General features: G+C 42.7%; 1 protein-coding gene across 1 annotated transcript in view; it reads right to left on the bottom strand.

Annotated features, from left to right (window-relative positions):
* Window positions 1–20,000, bottom strand: part of dpf1 (double PHD fingers 1) — a 36,626-nt gene that overhangs the window by 10,938 nt on the left and 5,688 nt on the right. The window contains exons 2-8 of the mRNA XM_054613271.1: window positions 13,388–13,417; window positions 12,704–12,864; window positions 11,428–11,535; window positions 10,716–10,843; window positions 9,277–9,366; window positions 8,302–8,380; window positions 8,054–8,185 (exon numbers count right to left, since the gene is read on the bottom strand). Of these exons, the coding sequence (XP_054469246.1) occupies window positions 8,054–8,185; window positions 8,302–8,380; window positions 9,277–9,366; window positions 10,716–10,843; window positions 11,428–11,535; window positions 12,704–12,864; window positions 13,388–13,417 (728 nt within the window). The remainder of the gene's footprint in view (window positions 1–8,053; window positions 8,186–8,301; window positions 8,381–9,276; window positions 9,367–10,715; window positions 10,844–11,427; window positions 11,536–12,703; window positions 12,865–13,387; window positions 13,418–20,000) is intronic.

Below are 20,000 nucleotides of genomic sequence, written 5' to 3'. Positions count from 1 at the left end.
ATACTGTGCTTCAGCCCTCTACTGCTATGTGTCAAAAATGACCAGCTGGCCAGAAACGAAACATGAGGAAAAACAAAGGAAATTTTGCAAAAAAGAACAGTTAGAAGTGGAAAGCATGCATCCCATCATTTGGAGCATTTTTGGCACCGAAATGGGGAGTTTGAGTTGGAGGTGGTGCAGATTTCTTTGTGTATTCAGTCAAGGTGGCTACCGCTGCTTGTGCAAACTACTAATTAGGATTTTATTCCAAACAACCCAGAATTTTAAAAGCCACAGTTTTTAATGCGGCAGAGGACTTCCATTTTAAAAAGTACGGCACTGTTTTCTGACAGAATATGGAAAAGTTTTCATAACTTAAATCCCCATTGCATTATGTCAATTTTGCATGTGGACATGTTCTTGTTATGATAGAAATAATTTATGAATCCGCCTTTTATGAAACTGTTGCGTTGCTGATTCTTATTTCCTCCTCTCCTCTCTCTACAGTAGCCGTTACAGTCAGCTGCAGACAGTAAGACAACAAGCAGACAGACAGAGATGGACGGTGTTGAGGATGGATTCGGTGGTGGGTGGGGTGGTATTGGTGGTGGTGGGGGAGGGTTGTGGTGGTGGTGGTGGTGTGTGGAGCTTATCCAAACATGGCCAAGACAACTGACTAACGCAACACAACCAGCCGGCAAGCCGCAGAGCCACATGTTAAGACAGAATAGCAAATGAAGCAGACTCCGATATTACCCTGCCTTCACCACTCCAACTGTCTGGGGGAATCTATATGATGAATCATGAAGAGGTTTTTATTTTTTTCGTATAACTCTCTGCTTCTCGCTCTGCTTCTGTCTTTGTCTGTTTTCTCTCTCTCTCCTCCTATTCTTTAGTTATCCTTAATGGACTCCTCTGCTCCCTCATACTTCAACTTCTTCCATTCTTCTCTCTTTCTGTCTCTTCCTCCCCTTTTTTCTATTCTCTCCATACGTCTCCTCCCTTTCCTACTTTCTCTCTCTCTCTCTCTTTTCAATGTACATAACAGTGTACTCTTTAGGAGGGAGCCCTGGCGGTATCTATGGCAACCGGATTGCTAGGCAACAGCCGATTCTCCCCTTCCTTTCCTGCGCTCGTGCAGCAGCGGCGACAATCAACCAATCAAGAGCTGAGGAGGAAATGCCGGTGAGCGTGAAAAAGTTCAGAAGACATCCAGAAAGCGCTGCATGCTCTCTGCCTCCACATGTGTGAGGTCTCAACATGGAGGAACAGGACCAGATGAACATTAAAATCAATCTGTCTTTTCACAGGGAGACAGGAAATTATAACTGAGAATGTGTTATGATACAGAACAGGCCTGAAAATATTAGTTTAATTAATAAAAGCAACAATCCTTTAAAAGGATTTTTCCTCTGAATGCACAACAGAAAGCCAGTTTTCATGTTGTTGCTGTACACATGCACACACTGGAAAATAATAGGCACATATGCTCATTAACATGTGCACACACCACTGGAGCCCATTGCAAAGAAGTTTACACGGCGATTAATTAAACAGGCATTTTGGGGCAATTGGGAAAGCTTTTGCATTCTCTGTAAGAGCAAAAAATACTCAGAAATTTACAAAACTTTGAGAGCATTTAAAAAAAGAGTGACTGCAACTCAAAAATGTATCAATTTACAACACATTACTTCCCTTTTTCCTCTCAGGAATTTGGTGGTATGGAAAGTTTTGGTGGCAAACATCATTGGATGCAGAGACAGTGAACCGACAAAGATTACTCCCAGCAGAGAAACACATCTGTGTCTGCCCAGTGACACTGCTATAAATGGCAATGCAATGGTTAAAGCAATAAACACAAGAGCTGGGATCTTACGGCACTTCAAATCAAGAGAGAAACAAGAAGATGCAGAGAAGAAAAAAAAACGAGGCTCTGCTGCTTATTATGGAGTGACAATAGACACGGAGCGGGGAGTGGCCATTTTGGGGCTCCAAGCGTTGTTTTATATTGATGTTGGTTGATCAAAATTCGTCCTTCACTCCTCCGTCTGCAGACAGCGGGAGGAGGACAGGGAGGCCATTTTGAGACACAAGGTAAAAAAAAAAGCTGGAGTGAAGGGGGGGGAAAAAACACAACAACCAACAATGGTGAGTGGTAGAAGAGGAACGCTGACCTTCAAAGGGCTCAATTACATGTCACACACACACACACACACACACACACACACACACACACACACACACACACACACACACACACACACACACACACATATACACACATACTCAGAGTTGGGCATGATTGCCCATAGAGCACATTCACACATGGAAGCACAAACAGACACACACACACCAAAAAATGCACATGCATGTGTGTGTTGTGTGCACACACTCGGAGCGTCCCTGCTGCTCCACACTGTCGGACCGTCTGTCCGTCCAGATAAAGTGGCCTCTGAATCTCAGTTCTGATTTGAGAGGGGGGATTTAATGACAACTATCCTCCCCCCGCTCCTCATTTTCCCCTCTTTCTCTTTCTCTCTCTCTCTTATTTCTCTCAATCATTCAGAGCTGCTGTTTCTCTCAGTTGTGTCCTTCTTGCAATCTATTTATGTTGTTCCTGCTATTTCACTATTTCATTTACCTCTCTCTCTCTCTCTTTCTCTCTCTCTCTCTCTCTCTCTCTCTCTCTCTCTCTCTCCGTACCCACAAAACCAATTTTCAGGTGGACACTGCAGGGCCGACCTCTAAAGTAAACATCCCCCAATATTCATCCACTTCTCCTCCTCCTCCTCCTCCTCTTCCTCGTCTCCCCCCACCCCTCCCACCATCACCATCACCCTCACATCAATGCCAAAGAAGGCCCCCTCCATATCAAACTCTCCCTTCCTCCCTCCCTCTCCACCTCCAACCTTCTGTTTGGAGGAAAAGAAGTAAAAGAACAGTAAAAAAAACAACAAAATAAAAAACATAGCATGAGGCGCAGTCATGAATTTTAATGGCAGTGGTCATGTTAAGTAAATAGTATATAATCTGGGATCAAGATATATGAGGATGTTTAGCAGTGGTGGTTGTTGTTGTTTCTGGTGGTGCTGATCAAGGGGGGGGGGGGGGGGGGTGTAGTGTAGACACAAAACAAAGAAATAAATTAAAAAGGAAACCCAAAAGCTGGATGATGGATGAAGCCAAACAGAAGAGAAGCGAATGGAGAATGAGGAGCAGGGAGGGATGGGAGAGGAGGGTTAAGTGAGGATGCAGAGTTACAGGAGAAGAGGGACGTAGTGAAAGATGGACGAAGAGAAAGAGAGGGAAGGAAAATCTAATCTAGTGCTGGAATAATCTCTCATTTATCACACTGATGGAAAAACAAGAGCAGCATAAGGTTCAGAAAAGACAGAGTTTCATAGTTTTTGGTGATAAGTTTCATCTCGCACGCAGCGAACATGTTCATACTATAGCGTCTAGACCGTTTTTTTTTTTAGAGGCAGCATGAATTATGCATGTAGGGTTGCACTCATTCCGGGGAGCCGTGTTAATATTATTACATATGTGGCAATATACCGAAAGGGTGGAGGGTGGTGGAGGCTCCTCCATGACACTCAGCAAATTGGGGGAAAGCTGTAATGGCGCGCACACACATTAATTCATGCACACTCACACGTAGGGACACACTCACAAGAGCCTTTTGCAAAATGCATGTGCACCAGCGCATGTGGACACACACACACACACACACACACACACACACACACACACACACACACACACACACACACACACATACATATACACGTACACACCAAGCCAAAAGGCTAAGCTTCCTTTTTCATTTCAGCAGAGAAGATTGCATTTTCTGAGGCTGTGTGTGTGTGCGTGTGTGTGTGTGTGTGTGTGTGTGTGTGTGTGTGTGTGTGTGTGTGTGTGTGTGTGTGTGTGTGTGTGTGTGTGTGTGTGTGATTACTGACTGTTTGGGAGGGAGTGATGGGGGATATTAAACGATTCAAATGCTGTCTCTCTTGCTCTCCTCCACTGGAGAGACCTAAGACTGCAGCATGGCCACACATATACACACACACACACACACACACACACACACACACACACACACACACACACACACACACACACACACACACACACACACACACAAATACTGGCCCAGTCTTATCGTCAGACAGGCCAATTTAAAAACACACACTGCCAATTAACTGAGAGGCAGCATAGTTTCAGTGTGGACATTGTTGTAGTGCAGCATGCACAGATAATGTGGATATGTATATGTTTTTGTGTGTTTATCTGCATTTGATTGTGAGAAAATTGCTCGTTTTAAGAACAAAGAAAGTGGATGAATCGTCTGCGCTCCCTTTTCAAAATGTCCACAGCTATCTCTCTTGTTGTTGTTTTTTTATTATGAATAACTGTTGCCATTTTACTAACGATAACGGACCAAAACACAATCTCCCGCAGGATAAATGCATTCTATTGTCCTGAAAATAAGTTGCTGAAAATGAAAACAAAACAGAAGGTAATGCAGAACAAAACGCCCTGGGGGTTGAAATAAATGGCCACAAGAAACAAAGACGGCGAGCATTTTAGTTAGTGCGGATGCTGCAAGCTGACAGGAGGTTTGAGGTCTGATATATAACCTGTTTGCAGAAACCTAAATATTTGCTTTACTTGTTGTTCACTGGCATTTATTGCTTTCTTATGGTACCCTTGGTACGTTTAGCAGAACCTTTGTAGCCTTGCTCTAAGTGCATTCTTTGGATGCCTACTGTTATGAACACTGTACACTACCATTCAATGCTTTTTACTGCAAAGTGATTCTGGACAATCATGCTCTACTATTTAAATGCCTGTACAAACCTGGATGCCTCTAGATTTTTGCACCCGGCCCCCTTTTTACAGCTTCAGGAAGTCTGCCAAAATGCAATAACTCTCACTTCCTGCAGTTCATCTCATTAAATATAAGCCAAAAGTCCCACAGGGAATGATGTGACCAATATTCAGTGGGAGTAAATGTCCGTGAGCCAGATGTACATAAGACATTTTTCATGATGGGCATTAAAACTTGTCCAACGCAGGTGCAAGTAATGACGTTTTTAGTGGCCACAATCCATTAAATTATTCCATGTATGGTGCCAAGACATGGTTGATATATGCAGGCTTATTGGAGCAACTACATGGAATGAAGCCATCGTCAATGCCGGACGGACAACTTAAAAATATTTAACTTCCCTAAAATTATGACTTTGCAGATTGTGCTGTGTACTGAGCCATTAAAGCTAATTGCCAGAGAATGTTGATATTGGATGATTCTGCAAAACTCAAAATTAAGTTAAATAACAATGGGTTTTTTTTTTAAAATCCTATGCTTCCTAGAAAAAAAATGAAAAATGGCAACATTTGTTTAAAGTCAGCTGCAGGTTTGTTTACAGTGGTCGGACATGACCTCCACAACCTTACTTTCTGTCTTGTTTCATCTAGGACAAACTCCACCCTGAATTGGATCTGAACATTGTCACTGGATGTAAATCGTTGGATGTAGAACTGTCAGAACTAAATATAATTCCTAAGAAACTTGGCCGGGCCCTTTAGGATACGAGTAACTAATGTATATGCTCCCAATGTCCGTGTCTATGTCAATGATTTATTGTTGTGACATTAAGTAAAATGCATGATACCTTGCCCTTTAAATCACGACAAGGTCCAAATCCATGCTATGGGCTCTGTGAGGCTGCAGCTACAGAGGTGTTTTGAGCTAAATGCTAACGTCAGCATGCTAATATGCTCAAGACGGCAAAGCTGATGCTAAGCAGGTGTGATGTTTACCATATTCACCTTCTTAATTTAGTGCATTGTCATGCTATAATTTGCTAATTTGCACTAAACACAAATTACAGGCTTATTGGTGGAATTGCATTGGTTTTGTAGGTATTTGTTCATAAAAAAAAGTCAAAAAATTGCAATTCAACCTAAGGGGTAACATGAATGTTTGCACTAAACTTCATGGCAATCCTCGAAACCATAAATGTGATTGTCATGGTGGTGCTAGAGGAAAAGTCCGGGGATCAAGACATTAGCAAGCAATGCCTTGAGTCTTCATCACTACCTCATGAGATTATGAATCAATGTGTTCATGGATAGTCATTAAGCATTTGATAACTGCAGACATACTGTGTGCTGCAAATTAAAAGGGACATTCAGTAGAAGTTGTAGAGTGTTCTGGTAATTCCTCAGCGTGTTTGACTGTTTACTTTGTTCACTGACGCTCATTCAGAGTTGAAGAGTGTTGAGTGACAAGCTATTTTGTTCCCTCGTTGAGATGATTTATCTTTGCAGCGATGTTAAAACTGTGTGAAGTGTTACGTTAACTCATATATGTGATGACTGATTGAAAATGTAAAGATGAACATCCACTCCAGTGTTTATGAGTAACATCAATACTGATAATTTTGCTGTAATGTGAAGTCAGTATTTTATAATACAGCATACTTTATACCGTACTTCTACTGCATGTAAATAGTTATCTAAATGTTTTATTCTATGTATTATTATCAAAAGTTATCGCTGATTCCCTGTGCTTGTTGCCAGCTGGTTCTCCATTTAACTGACTGTTAGACCTTTAACACAAGAGGTCTGGCTGTGACTTTAGCCCTGGGCTACAGCAGCCCAGACAGTGAAAGGTTAAATACTACAATCTTTTAAAAAAACTGGTAAATTACCCTTGGGCTAAGTTAGCCTTGAGGCAGCCATGCAAATTTTAAGGTGTCATGTCCAACCTTTGATAGACTTGGAGTCACATACTCTGGCTGTTCACATGTAATAACAAGCAGAAGTGTGATAATCAGTGCGCAACAGAGTAAAACTACTTTTAATGCAGAAGACACAAAATATGAGGCAGATCTACTTAATGCACATTTAACCCCCGTTTGTCCCCATCCAAATTAGAGGTTCATCCTTGTGGTCATGGCTATGGCAACGGCGGCTCACATACATGATGCGATTGGTAGCTCCAATGAATTTTGCTACATTTTTACACTTAATTTGTTGTCTTTTTCTCCTTACTACTGGAGCTCTAATGGCATATGATGTTGAGATTGGATTCATTCATGGGGAGCGGATCTTGAGGGTAACTGCCCACAGCCGACATGCCGGGCTAAACGCCATGGAAGCGGAGTCAAGACGGAGGAGATCCGAGATGATGAAACTAAGCTAACCCAGCTACGACCTAAGGCTATCCCACCACCCAGTCTGATCCCTGGCCAACCCAACAACGGCAGGTCGGTGATTGTTGAGCCAACATCTTTACACGGACCTGGATCCATCGTGGCATCCCGGGTCAAGCTGCACCTTACAAAGGTTTTTTACATCAATGATGCTTGGTGCTAAAACATAGTCAAAGTTGATCGACAGTGTTTTCCCTGATGTTGAATTTTAATTGTGAAGATGTCAGCCATATTGCCCAGAATTCTTTTTAATTTCAACTGTTTGCGTTTAAAAAATTGTGCATAGGTACTACTGTTTTTGTTATGTCGTTGGTCATGTGTACTTGTGTAGCGAATCGGCTATAATTACATTCCGTTTGTGCAACCCTCTGTTGCATAATGATGATAAATGATCCTTGAGTCCTTGAATCATTGTCTCTACAGAGGCTCCTGTTTACCAAAGCCAGCGTCCAACACTTGTTTAACCCAGGTCAAGAGTCGGGTCAAGAAGCCACGGCGGATGGTGACCCATTTTGATTAACTGCAATCACAGTTTTAACCTGCTTCACTCAGAAAAAGGGAATCAGCAAGAGCTTAAGAAGTCGGCTAAACTCAGTGCTCCACTGGGGGAAATCTTATCTTTCATCCACACAAGAAATTTGGCACAGTCAACAGTGTAACTGTCTATAATTCTGCAGGAGGAACTCCAGGATGATCAATAGCTGTTGATGACATTCTGATTATTAAGGATTGTTGGAGTGATCCTGAAAACTGCTAAAACACAAACACTCCTCATGTAAGTAAATAATGGATGATGATGGATAACTGGACGACTTTAAGCAGGTTTAATATTCAGACAGCAGACTCACGCTTGTGGTTGTTCTTGCGCTGGAAGGGTAGCGTGTGTCGCTCCGAGTCTTCTTCCCCCTCCTCATCTGCCAGGTGTGTGTGAGTGTAATGGTAACTCAGCCCTGGGCGGTTCTTATAGCGCTTTCCACAGACTGTAACACACACACACACACACACAAACACACATACGCACACAGATTGTGAAATTAGTTTCCTGTAAAAGAATGAGGACAAAACAGGCATAAAGAAATAAAGTTGCAACGCTCACTGTCACAGACGTAAGGCTTGTCTCTGTCTTCGATGGCAGCCGGCTCTTGTCTCTTCCTCATGCCGCCGACACCGTAGGCCTGCAGAGACCACACACACACACACACACACACACACACACACACACACGCACACACAAACACACACTTGTGAGAACCCAGACAGCCACATCGTACTCAAGATACAAACAAAAAGTTTGAACTTCTGTACTTGTTACAAAAGTCCTGACACACACACAAACGATATAAAAGAGCGTGACAGCACACTCCTCACTTGTGTGTTCAAGTGTCTACACACACACACACACACACACACACACACACACACACACACACACACACACACACGCACACACGTTTGCATTCCACTGTAATCATCTGCTCTCAGTGTAAAGCTCCACTTCCAGCAGGAGGGGGCTGATGACACCTAGCAGGGGAGCAACAGCTCCAATTAGCAACCCTGGTGTCTGTGTGTGAGCATGTGTATGTGTGTGATGAACACTTGATTATCTTCACATAAGACGCCCAAAAAGAGTGGGTGGGAGGAGGGGAAAGAGAAAAACCTGTTTGATCTAATCAAAGTTGTAAAAAAAAAAAAAAAAAAAAGGTGGTCTCAGCATGATTTATATCTCTTCATTCATTTGCATTTATTCTCTGTAATAACTGTTACAGACTCAGGAATACAGAGAAGTCAAACTGACACCATATGCTTTTATGGGTTGTGCAAATGTAGCAGATTGCATTTAAATCTGAAAAACTGAAGGGCTGTCATTTCACAGTGAAATCTAAATCAGTACTCCTTATGCTCTGTGTCCGACAGGCTGAACTTTCACATCACAGTTTGACTTGATCTGGGGGTCGAGCCTGCAGACTTCCCGAGCCTCAATCTTCTGCACTGACTGCCAAACAGTTTATTTTGTTAATGACCAGGGGGGAAAAAAAGAGATGATTCTAGAAATAGTCATTTGTGTTTTTACCCGTGCTTTGGTACGGTTCTTGCGTTTTGGGACGTCTTCCTCTATCTCGTCCGCCTCCAGCTCGTGAGGGAAATCCCCGACAAGCAGCTTCTACGGACAAGAGACAGAGAGACAGATGGACTGTCAGACAAGTTAGTTTCCTTTCCTTTATTTACCTTTTCCCCTTTCTTTTATTTGCTTCCCTCTCAACCATCTACTTGCTTTCCTGCTGCTTCCGCATGAAATTGCAAGTCCTCCTGCTGACTGAGAGAGTATTTGCATAATTCCAGTGCGGGAAACAACCTTAAGAGCAGAACCATTGCATTACTAAATATAGCCAAACGTGTCACCATTTAATTGCAATAAATGATGCAGTTAAAGACTTCCTCAATTAAAGGGGTACACCACGCTATTAAGGATTGCACTTCTATATGTCAGCGGACTCACAAGAGGCACATAAAGAAAGATAATCAAGCAGCAGAGGCCAAGATATCCAGATATTCTAAGTCCTTAATATGAGTTGAGCTCTAAAAACACTAAATCCTACATTTCCCATAATGCAAAACTGTCTACAGCCGTTTTCACAGTGCTCCTCATGACAAATACACTGATCTTCATGTCTAAATTCGGTGGACTGCCCCTTTAAGACAAAGGGTTTTAGTTGTTTTTGTCCTCAGTGAAGGAAAACACCAGGTTCATTTGATAAAAAGACATTAATCCGACTGTGTTTATGAGCCAGAAAACATCTGAAAAAGATAAGCAGCGAGGGAAGAGCTGAGTGTGCACATGACTGGGTGTTCAAGTGATGTCTGGCTGGGCTTGAGTCAGGAGGAAGCCCTGGATTAGAGGGCCCTAAACACTTCTCTAACCCTCCAAGGGCCACTCTGAGGGGCCATTCACTCCACATCTGATTGATTAGCTGTCTATCAGAATTCAAGAGCAACTGCCTCCAGCTGGTGAAATACTTAAAGCCAAGTTTTTTGGCTCAGAGTTTAGAGAGTGCAACGTAGTGCATAAACTGTAATAAAGAGCAAAAAGGTGGTTCAACTTCCCTCAAATGTCCCTCAAATAATAGCTCTAAAAGTCTGTAAAACATGTGAGTGGAATCCCGGTAAAACACCAAGAATGTCTGCAGTGCATTCACACACACACACACACACACACACACACACACACACACACACACACACACACACACACACACACACACACACACACACACACACACACACACACACATTCATGACCCGGTGCCAGGAGGGAGCTGTCAGAGCTGCGGGAGCTTCGAGTCACCGCCAAAAACACACAATCTCAGAGAGACAAAGGCGGAGACGGACAAAGAAAACACAAACACAGACAGCCCGACATATGAACAAGACACTGGGAACAAACAAAGTACAGAAGAGAGAGAAAACGAGAGAACGAGAGAGAGAGGGAAGAAAGAGAAACGAGAGTCTCACCTGACACTCGCTCATTGGCTCTTCTTCCTTGGTTTCTACCTTCTTGTCCAGGGTTTCCCCGGCGAGCAGCGACTCCAACACGGGACCATCTGGGATGCCCCCCTCCTTCTTTAGAGAAGCCTCGTAGTCTGGGGAACGAGACAGTCACAATCAGGAAACGGCAGAGATCTGTCATTCACGCTGACAGTGCCCCGAGGAAACTGAATTTGGCTGCTTCATGACGGCACGAGGACTGATCCTGATCCCCGGAAATTTGTCTAATGTTGGGTATTGCTTGTCTCTTAATATAGAACCACCTTGTAGAGTGTCATTACATTTTGGTCTGAGTTAAACTTAAAACTATGGGTATGCATAAAAACTTTCTTTCAATTATGAACAGAGCTGTGAGCCATTTCTGTAGGTGTTAAAGTTATTTCAAAGGATGTGGTGATACTTTCTGACCTTTTGAATTTATAGAAGCAGGATACAGCTCGTGCTGCCAAACATTGGTCAAATCCACAGAACTAAATTTAAATGACCAATTCCATGTTATAAAAAACTAAGCTGAATTTTGGAGACATGTTTATATAATAATATATCTCCAATGATAGCTGTAAATACTGATACAGAATATACAGCATGTCTGTTACTTTCAGACGATGTGGAGATAGATGAATATTCAAACCAGCATCAATCTCACAATTCAGTCAATGTTAAAAGTTATCTTAATTACCGATCTTGAACTCGATCGGTACGAGCCGTGGGTCCTCCAGGATGTTTAGCCGTCTCTTTTTGCGCCAGCAGCGAGCGGGATATGTGTACAACTGACCTGGAGCATGACCTGAACCACAGAGGAACACAAACACAGCTCGGTTGTAGGACACACTGCATCGATCCAGACGTTAGTAAGTGAAAGAATGACGGAAAAATGGATGATTAGATAAATAGATAGTCAAAGTCTTAATGTGCCAGAATATAAGTATTCAAAATGTCTACTTTAGGAAAAGCAGTGCGTTGAGCTAGACGCTAACCATTATACTTTATTATTGTACAGCTAAGGATGATGGGAATGACATTTTTTTTCAGGTATTTTCAGATTTTTGATCACAAAAGTTGAGTGAGATGGATGTTAATTTCTGAACAAAATGGTCGTGGAAATTAATCCAATAGACCACAAAATGGTCATGTCATAATTAATGGGGACATTCATTTTCTGGGAACCATGAATGTCATAAACCATCTAATAGTTGAGATATTTCTGAACTCTTGCATGGCTAAAAATATAAATGTTTGTCTCTTATAGTCCTGTACATTTTTCCAAACCAAAGATGTTGCATTATTAATACAGATTTTAAATTTAAACAACTTTTTGTTGGTTTTGGAAAATAATCAGACATTAAAAATGCATCAAAAAGTAATAAAAATCTCATCATAAACTCATACAAACTGTTAAATATTTGATTTTCAATTTAATTCAACACTATTCTATGCAAATCAAGTCAAAACTAAAACTAACTAACAAATAGAAGACTTCGACTGGCAGACAACAGGCAAATACTGCAAACTCAAATAGTTAACACACATACACACACACACACACACACACACACTCTCTCTCTGGAGTTGAGGGTGCCAGCGGCGTATCATTGCCTACAGGGTTGTGTGATTCACTGCCAAAACACACTGATGTTACAGAGAGAGCGATGAGGAAACAACCATTGGGAAAAGTTATAAAAAATAACTAAAAGTTGAGGTGTGAAAGGTAGGAGGCCCTGGAAAAGATGTGGGGAGGGAAATAAGGGAGAGGAGAGAGTAAAAGGGAGACGAGACAAAGAAACAAGCGGAGCAGAGGAAGGAAAGGAAGCCGCGGGACGAACGACGAGGAGAAAATAATTTGTTTAGCACAACAGCTGGTAAACACAACGCTACAAAGAGGAGAGCTCTGAAGAACTCCTCAGACACTTTATCCTGAAACACACACACACACACACACACACACACACACACACCTGGTCCGCGGTGGTTCTTCTCCATCCAGATGTAACAGTTGCTCTGGGCCACGCCGGTCTGGGAGTCCAGGAAGGGGAGACGCATGGAGCGCTCGGCGCACAGACGGGCATTGTAGCTGCGGCAGTGTTCGATGGCCTCCTTATAGAACTCCTCACCAAGACTGGGAGGATGAAGACGAGAGGAGGAGGGAGGGGGTCAAAGGTGAAGGACAAAGAGGTAACAGAATGGCACGCTTGTATGAGTCATAAAAAGGTAACTTTCATGGACAGGTGTAGGGCGAGTTTATGTGTGTGTGTGTGTGTGTGTGTGTGTGTGTGTGTGTGTGTGCAAGCTTAAACACACTTCTAAAGGGTTCGTTCATGTGTGTAAAGTCAAAGGGGGCATTGCCTGTTAAATCATGAGTCGTGATGGTGTGTTTTATGTGTGTGTGCGTGTGCAGTCCTATTAACCTGGGTCACAGCAGACCAGCAGATCTGGTAACTACACACTGTTAAAGTCACACACACACACTAGCAGTAACAGTAACACGTTTTTACACCGTGAGGACAAAGAATACGCACTCGTTGCACTGTATCTTCTCACCTGTACAAGTGTGAGTTTGATTAACATTCAGTGTAATATTCCTCTCTTTGTTCCTCCCTCCCTCCCTCCCTCCCATCTCTCCCCCTCCCTCCCCCTCTTACCTGTTCTTGATGACTGCACCTCCAGATTGCCTGTAGGGAGAAGAAGAAGAAATAGAAAAAAAATTGATAGATGTGTGGTGAGTCACTCTTCCTCTCCACCATACATCCTCTCTCACTCCCTCTCCACTTCTCAATCTTTTACAAAATCACTTCTTTTTTATGTTCAACTTTCACACTCTTCATATTTTCTTGCTACACTTTGCGTGTTTTATAAAATGTGCATCTTCCTTTGCACTTCTCTGTCTTCTCTTTGTCTCTCTCCAGTTAATCACTCGTCTCTAGTGTCTTCCTGCTGAGTGCAGACATCAAGGTCACTATACAGACGGTAGATACAGGACACACAAAACTATACAGCTACACACACACACACACACACACACACACGCAGGGAGCTACAGTGCTGGGACAACAGCATCCTCACAAAAACAGTGTGCTGCAGCCGATTTAGCTTTGTAATCCCATAACATTGTCAGACCAGAGATATCGTCTTTTTTAATCTATGCATTTTGCTTCCTTTTCCAAAACCTGCCACCTACATTACCCACAATTCAACTCGGCCGTTCAATCAGTGTTTGGAGTATGTAATGCTAAAAGAAGGAGCGAGTTTCAGTTGTTCGTTACGTAAGATAACTTATTTTTAACATCACAAACCGGATTTTTTTTCTGTTTCAAATTTGTGTCTTCAGCCCCAACCAAAGCTGACTTAAGTGACATCACTTGAGGACGTCATGCAGACTTCATGCGGCTCCCTCTGGACCCGCAAAAGGTTTTATCCAATCTCCAACACTAGAACACTCACTTTTGATGTGTAGCCTAGAGGATACATCTAAAGGAATCTGGCAAATAATGACAGAAGAGATATTAAATGCTGTACAACTTCTATGAGCTTATATATCATTTGCCAAATGTGGTGCTGATTGGATCAAATGTGTTTTTCTAAAAGACTGTTTTGCAATAATTCAAAAATTGCAAACTTATGCCGATGGATTCATCATGAGCCAATAAATGCAGTGGAAAAATAATTAGATTTTAAGCCCCAAAATGCCCCAAAACGCACACGTTTTTTTGCTGTTTTATTAAGAAAAAAGATCACATATTAGCTTTATCTGCACAACACCAGTTCCTTCTTGGCCCAATCGTCAAGCATTTTACTGAAATCTGAGAAATATATATTTTTTATATATCAGCTAATTAACAGACAAAAAGCAAACAAACTGGACTAAAAGCCTCCTTGGCTGAGGTGCTTAATAAAATCTGCCACAACAAAACACTACGACACATTCTAAAGGTACAAACAGAACAGATAATCATCTTTGAGCAGAATAAACAGCAAAATTAGGGGTTTGAAAAGATTGTGACTTTTTGACAAGACGCTCAAACGAAAAGAGGATTATTTACACTTTAATATCCTCAAACTGGATTAAAGCTTGTGAAAATGTCAATGGAAATAAGGACAAATTCAACCAATCTGTCAGACCCAGAAGATGCTGGTGAGGTCTGACAGCTTGTGCGTCGGCATCTTCAAAAGAAACTCCTAAACCAGTTCTGCAACCTTGCGGGTCATCGCTGGATGTGTGACATTTAAAGGATGTGATCCGGATGTCAATGTGTGTCATCGGGATTCGACTGCTCGCCTTCTGCTGAAGAGAATGTGCAGTTCAGAGTCTGAAGTGCGCTGTGCATTTGACTAGTAGAGTATTTAAATGGTCGAGCTGGAGGTACGCCGTTTTTCCTCAACTCGTTTCCCTTTGCTTTAGTGCTTTGCCAACGATCCTACCAATAAGATAATGACAAACTGAGAAAGGTAGAGGCCTGTCTAGAGAAAAGCAGCCACTGTGGATAAAAGCAACACTTAAATGCTTGATTTAAAGTCAGAGTTTTTACCTGCAGAAGCCTGGCTAAAATAAAAAGGGCAGCCATTCCCTCAGACACAAATATACCTACTCTTTGCATCTAAATAGTGATGAGGAGGGAGAATAAACGCTCACACACACTGAGATGTGCTTATATTTAAAAAAACACAGGTCCAGAAAGCCTTACATACTGCTTTTTTTAAACAAACCTGGTGAAATAAAAGACTTCGACTTCGAGGCTCCACTTGTGACCAAACTGAAATATCAGAGAGGAGGAAAAAGGACAACATTCAAAATGTAAAACAGCTCCTCACCCCGTGATACACCTCCTCCTTCAACACCCCTCTCACTTAAAAACCTGCTGTCCTCTATCCCTCCATCACCTTCATCCCTCTCTCCTCCACCGCTGCCGTTGGAGAAGGAGAATGAATGAGCCGGTCCCCTCTCGATGATAATAAGTTGACAGCTGTAGAAAATGGCTTCTTTCAATTTGGGTGCTCCCAATCTCATTACGTTGTGATAGGAGAGCTGCATGACTGTTTGCCTGTTTGGAGGCTCGTACGAGGGAGAAGAGCTGAGGCACTCGAAGTGGAGAGGATGAGGGGGAGATACGCAAAGAGAAATTTGGGAGAAGATGTTTGAAGAAAGAAGGAAGGGGGGGATGAGATGAGCAGAGGAGAGGAAACAAGAAAGAGGAAAAGTGACATCTGCCGAGAGGGAGGCAGAAATATATGGAGGGAAGGGGTGAGGGTGAGAAAGGGAGACAAAGTAAGTCAGAGAAGATGGACAAAGACAGAGAGAACTCTGCAGTAAGAGAGCAGGACGACCTGTGAAAATACCTGACTCGCTGATAACACCTCATCTTTGGCTCTCTGTCGTTTTAAAAGAGGGCTGACTGCACATTTTTCTGGACCATGAAACCCTTAATTCAGCTGCAAATAGCCACCAGAGAAAATCAAACTCGCAACAGCAATTTGTAAAATAATCATCTTCAGCTCTTAGAGTTGATTCAGAAATCACAGTGAAGGGGTGGAAACGGCTGAAAGAGCGTGATCAGCACACATTTCTTCAATTGCTTTCTCTTTTTGTGCTTTATGGGTCTGAGAAGCTGAATAACAATGAAACATCCCTACTCTTAATTCAGCACACTTTTACTCCCACTTGGACCTGTGAGTGGGTGCTAAATTCAATATTGTGAGCAAAGGGATTGCCTCCCCACGGCTCTCAACATGGTGGCAGCTGAGCTGGTGGCTCACATCTAACAGTGCACATAACAGCAACAGTGCTAACAGTGTTTCCCTCGGGGGGGAACCGGAGGGTTGCGCTAAAGAAGTGGATTTAGTCAATGTGACGTCACCCATTGGTTATAGGACTGCCGTTTTGAAGCTTCAAGTTCGGCGATTTGGACGTCGCCATTTTGGCTTTTTGCAACCAGTAAATGGAAGTTACCATATTTTGACTACGGAGGAATGACGTGGAGGAATAACGTAGAGACGCCGTATACAGCTCTGGTAGAGGCAGCAACCTGTCAATCACAAGGTAGCCCCACCCTAAAGCATACCCTGCTTTATGGTCTGTTTGACTCTAAATGGAACATCATTTACTAAATGAACATCATGCTGTATTGAAGAAGACTTGAAACTAGAGATTGAAACCATAAAATCATGTTTACAATGTTTACTGGGGGAATAAATCAAGAGAGAAGTAGAGTCATTTTCTCATAGACTTCTATACAATCTACTTTGTTTTGCCACCAGAGGAGTCGCCCCCTGCTGGCCATTAGAGTTAATGCAGGTTTAAGTTCTTGGTTGGCGCTAAGCTTCTGCAACAATACTGTTGTTGCAATACTTCGGAGAAGCTTAGTCAACACTTTCGCAGAGCCACATAGATTGTTTGCTGAGCACAGTAGCTCCATTTTATCATCAAACTCTTCTCTAATTTATTTTTCCAGCCAATGATTGTGTTGGGCCAAACTTATATGGAACTATCAAATACATCAAAGCCCACTTGACAAAAGATTTAAAAACCAAAAAGGAGTTAAATGCTATGCACAATCCAGGCATAGGCCGCAGGAGTATAACTCAGGCTTAACATGCACAATGAGGGATGGACATACCTGCCCGGCTATGTCAACAAAGCATGGAGAAGCTTGGATAACAACACACACAGAGGGAGAATGATTTTCTCTGCCCAGGACAACATTAATCCACTATATCTTTACATTGCAAATAGTTGTTTGCTGCCGTATTAATGCTCTGAACGTCAAATTAAGCGCCTTTATAAGACATGCAAGATAAAATAAAAAGGAAGTTCACAAGTTCATTTTTACTCTGATGTATGACAGGGTGGCTCTGTAAAGTTCATCGTTAGCCATGTGTCCTGTCAAAGTGTAAAGAACAATGCTGGTGAATTGTACATGTGGCATCTTAGCAGAGACTTAAAGGAATAGTTCGACATAGTGCGAAAACCAAACACCAGTATTTGTTTTCTTGCTGAAAGTTAGATAAGAAGATTGATACCAATCTCATGTCATTGGTAGACATAAAGTTAGCTTAGCTTAGCACAAATACTCAAAGTGGAGGGAAACAGCTAGCCTGGCTTTGTCCATATGTAACAAAATAATAATTCTACTAGCATCTCTAACGATTACTAATTTAAGAGTGGTATGACTCTTCCTATCTAATCCTCAGCAAGAAAGTTCATAAGCTTATTTCCCAAAAAGTGTCTTAATATAGACTCAGATACTGTTCCCATGATAACAAAGCAGATTTCCCTCCATGTGGAGAGGGAAACTCTCTCGGCTGCAGCACTCCGGCCTGTGGCCTGCCAACCGAACAGCTACTGAAAACACAGACCACAGGAAGAGGCTGCGAGAAACCAAACTGCCTATCATCAAACCACACAGCCAATGAAGGAAACATGATTCTGCACCTACACACACACACACACACAGACACACACACACACACACACACACACACACACACACACACACACAAACACTGTGGGTTTACGCCTCATTGTTCATGAAAACTAATTTTACAATTCCAATGATTTTCATTTCCATTATCCTCAGCATCTATTTCTATTACAGATTTATTCCGGCTATATTTTACGCTAATGAACGCACACAGACTCCCGAGCTCACAGAGAGAGAAACACTAGCAGCTTTAGGAATTAACTGGAGGAGTGCCAACCCTCAAACGAACTGGAGCTGACTACCAAAAACGTCCAGGCAGACATGACAGAAATGACAATTACACAGGCCTGCGCTGTGCAAGGGCACAAAACCATCACAAAGGCACACCTGTGCACATGCATCTGCACACGCTTACACACAGCAATGCATAAAAACAAATACATGTAATTGTATATACATTTTTTAAAAAAAGGATATCAATTTGCATGTATGCACACAGGAATATAACAAAGAGGTTCATGCACGCACACACAATATAGACAATACCGTGAAGCTCCAACCACACACACACACACACACACACACACACACACACACACACACACACACACACACACACACACACACAAAAATGAAGATTAGATGAAGAAAGGGAATGATGAGCCTGGAGCATGTGGTGTATGTGTGTGTTTGAATCCTAAGCCCACATTGAGCTGTCTGCCTCAGCCTGCACTATGCAAACAGCAGGGAGGGAGAGAGGCCTTCATGACAATACTGAAGAAACTGGGAACACTGGGAGCTAACACACACACACACAGACACACGCACACACACACATGCAAACACACTCGTGCTCCTGACAGGCAGCAGACATCCAGCCTCCCTAAAAAGAAAAAGCACAGCCACCCCACCAGGCCCGACGTGGGTGAGCTATTGTCTGAATCTCTGGGTGATCCCACCCAGCAGAGGCCGTCCACTTCAGCACATACTGAGTCTCCGTCCACACTCTGCTTAAACACACACACACACACACACACACACACACACACACACACACACACACACACACACACACACACACACACACACACACACTGCCGGTAGCGTACTTGTGGTTACGGTGCAATTAACCAAACCAATTAGCTGCTTCCTGAACAGATAGAGAAAACAGAGGGCTCCCCCTACAGGTGAGATTGCATCATTGGAAAAGCTTATGAGAAATATGAGGAAATCATGAAAATTACTCCACAATTACAAAAAAAAAAAAAAAAAAGAAACGTGAATGCCAACAAAGGATTTCAACTCAATTGTGGATTCCAACTGGGTGAAATGAGGTAATTAAACTGGGAGGAAATGAAGTCGTCCAAATGTGAATAGCTTTACGAGGGCTGAGGGCAGATTGTATGGGAGTGATTTGCACTTTAGATTTGTTAGCAAATGCTGCCGAGGCGATGGCTGAAGCCTGTAAGCTCTGTGTGTGTGTGTGTGTGTGTGTGTGTGTGTGTGTGTGTGTGTGTGTGTGTGTGTGTGTGTGTGTGTGTGTGTGTGTATGGGTTAGCTTTAAGCCCCTGAAAACACTTTCACCCACAGACCCAAGTCTGTACACCTGGTCAACGCACCTGTCTCATCCTACATTGTCCATCTGTGCAGTTACTCTCACAGTCACACACACACACACACACACACATTGGTGTTGTCTGGCCTACGGAGCTTTGTGTGTTTCAGTGTGTGTGTGTGTGTGTGTGTGTGTGTGTGTGTGTGTGCACAGTGGAGAACGGTCAGGCGGCCCACTACTGTACTGTTCCTCCCCCCCCCACACCCAGCCTCCATGGCTGAACTC

This window comes from Anoplopoma fimbria, chromosome 1 (genome assembly GCF_027596085.1).
Source record: "Anoplopoma fimbria isolate UVic2021 breed Golden Eagle Sablefish chromosome 1, Afim_UVic_2022, whole genome shotgun sequence".
NCBI lineage: Eukaryota > Metazoa > Chordata > Actinopteri > Perciformes > Anoplopomatidae > Anoplopoma > Anoplopoma fimbria.
Note: the sequence above shows the minus strand (reverse complement) of the source record. Positions and strands in the feature narration are given on the sequence as shown.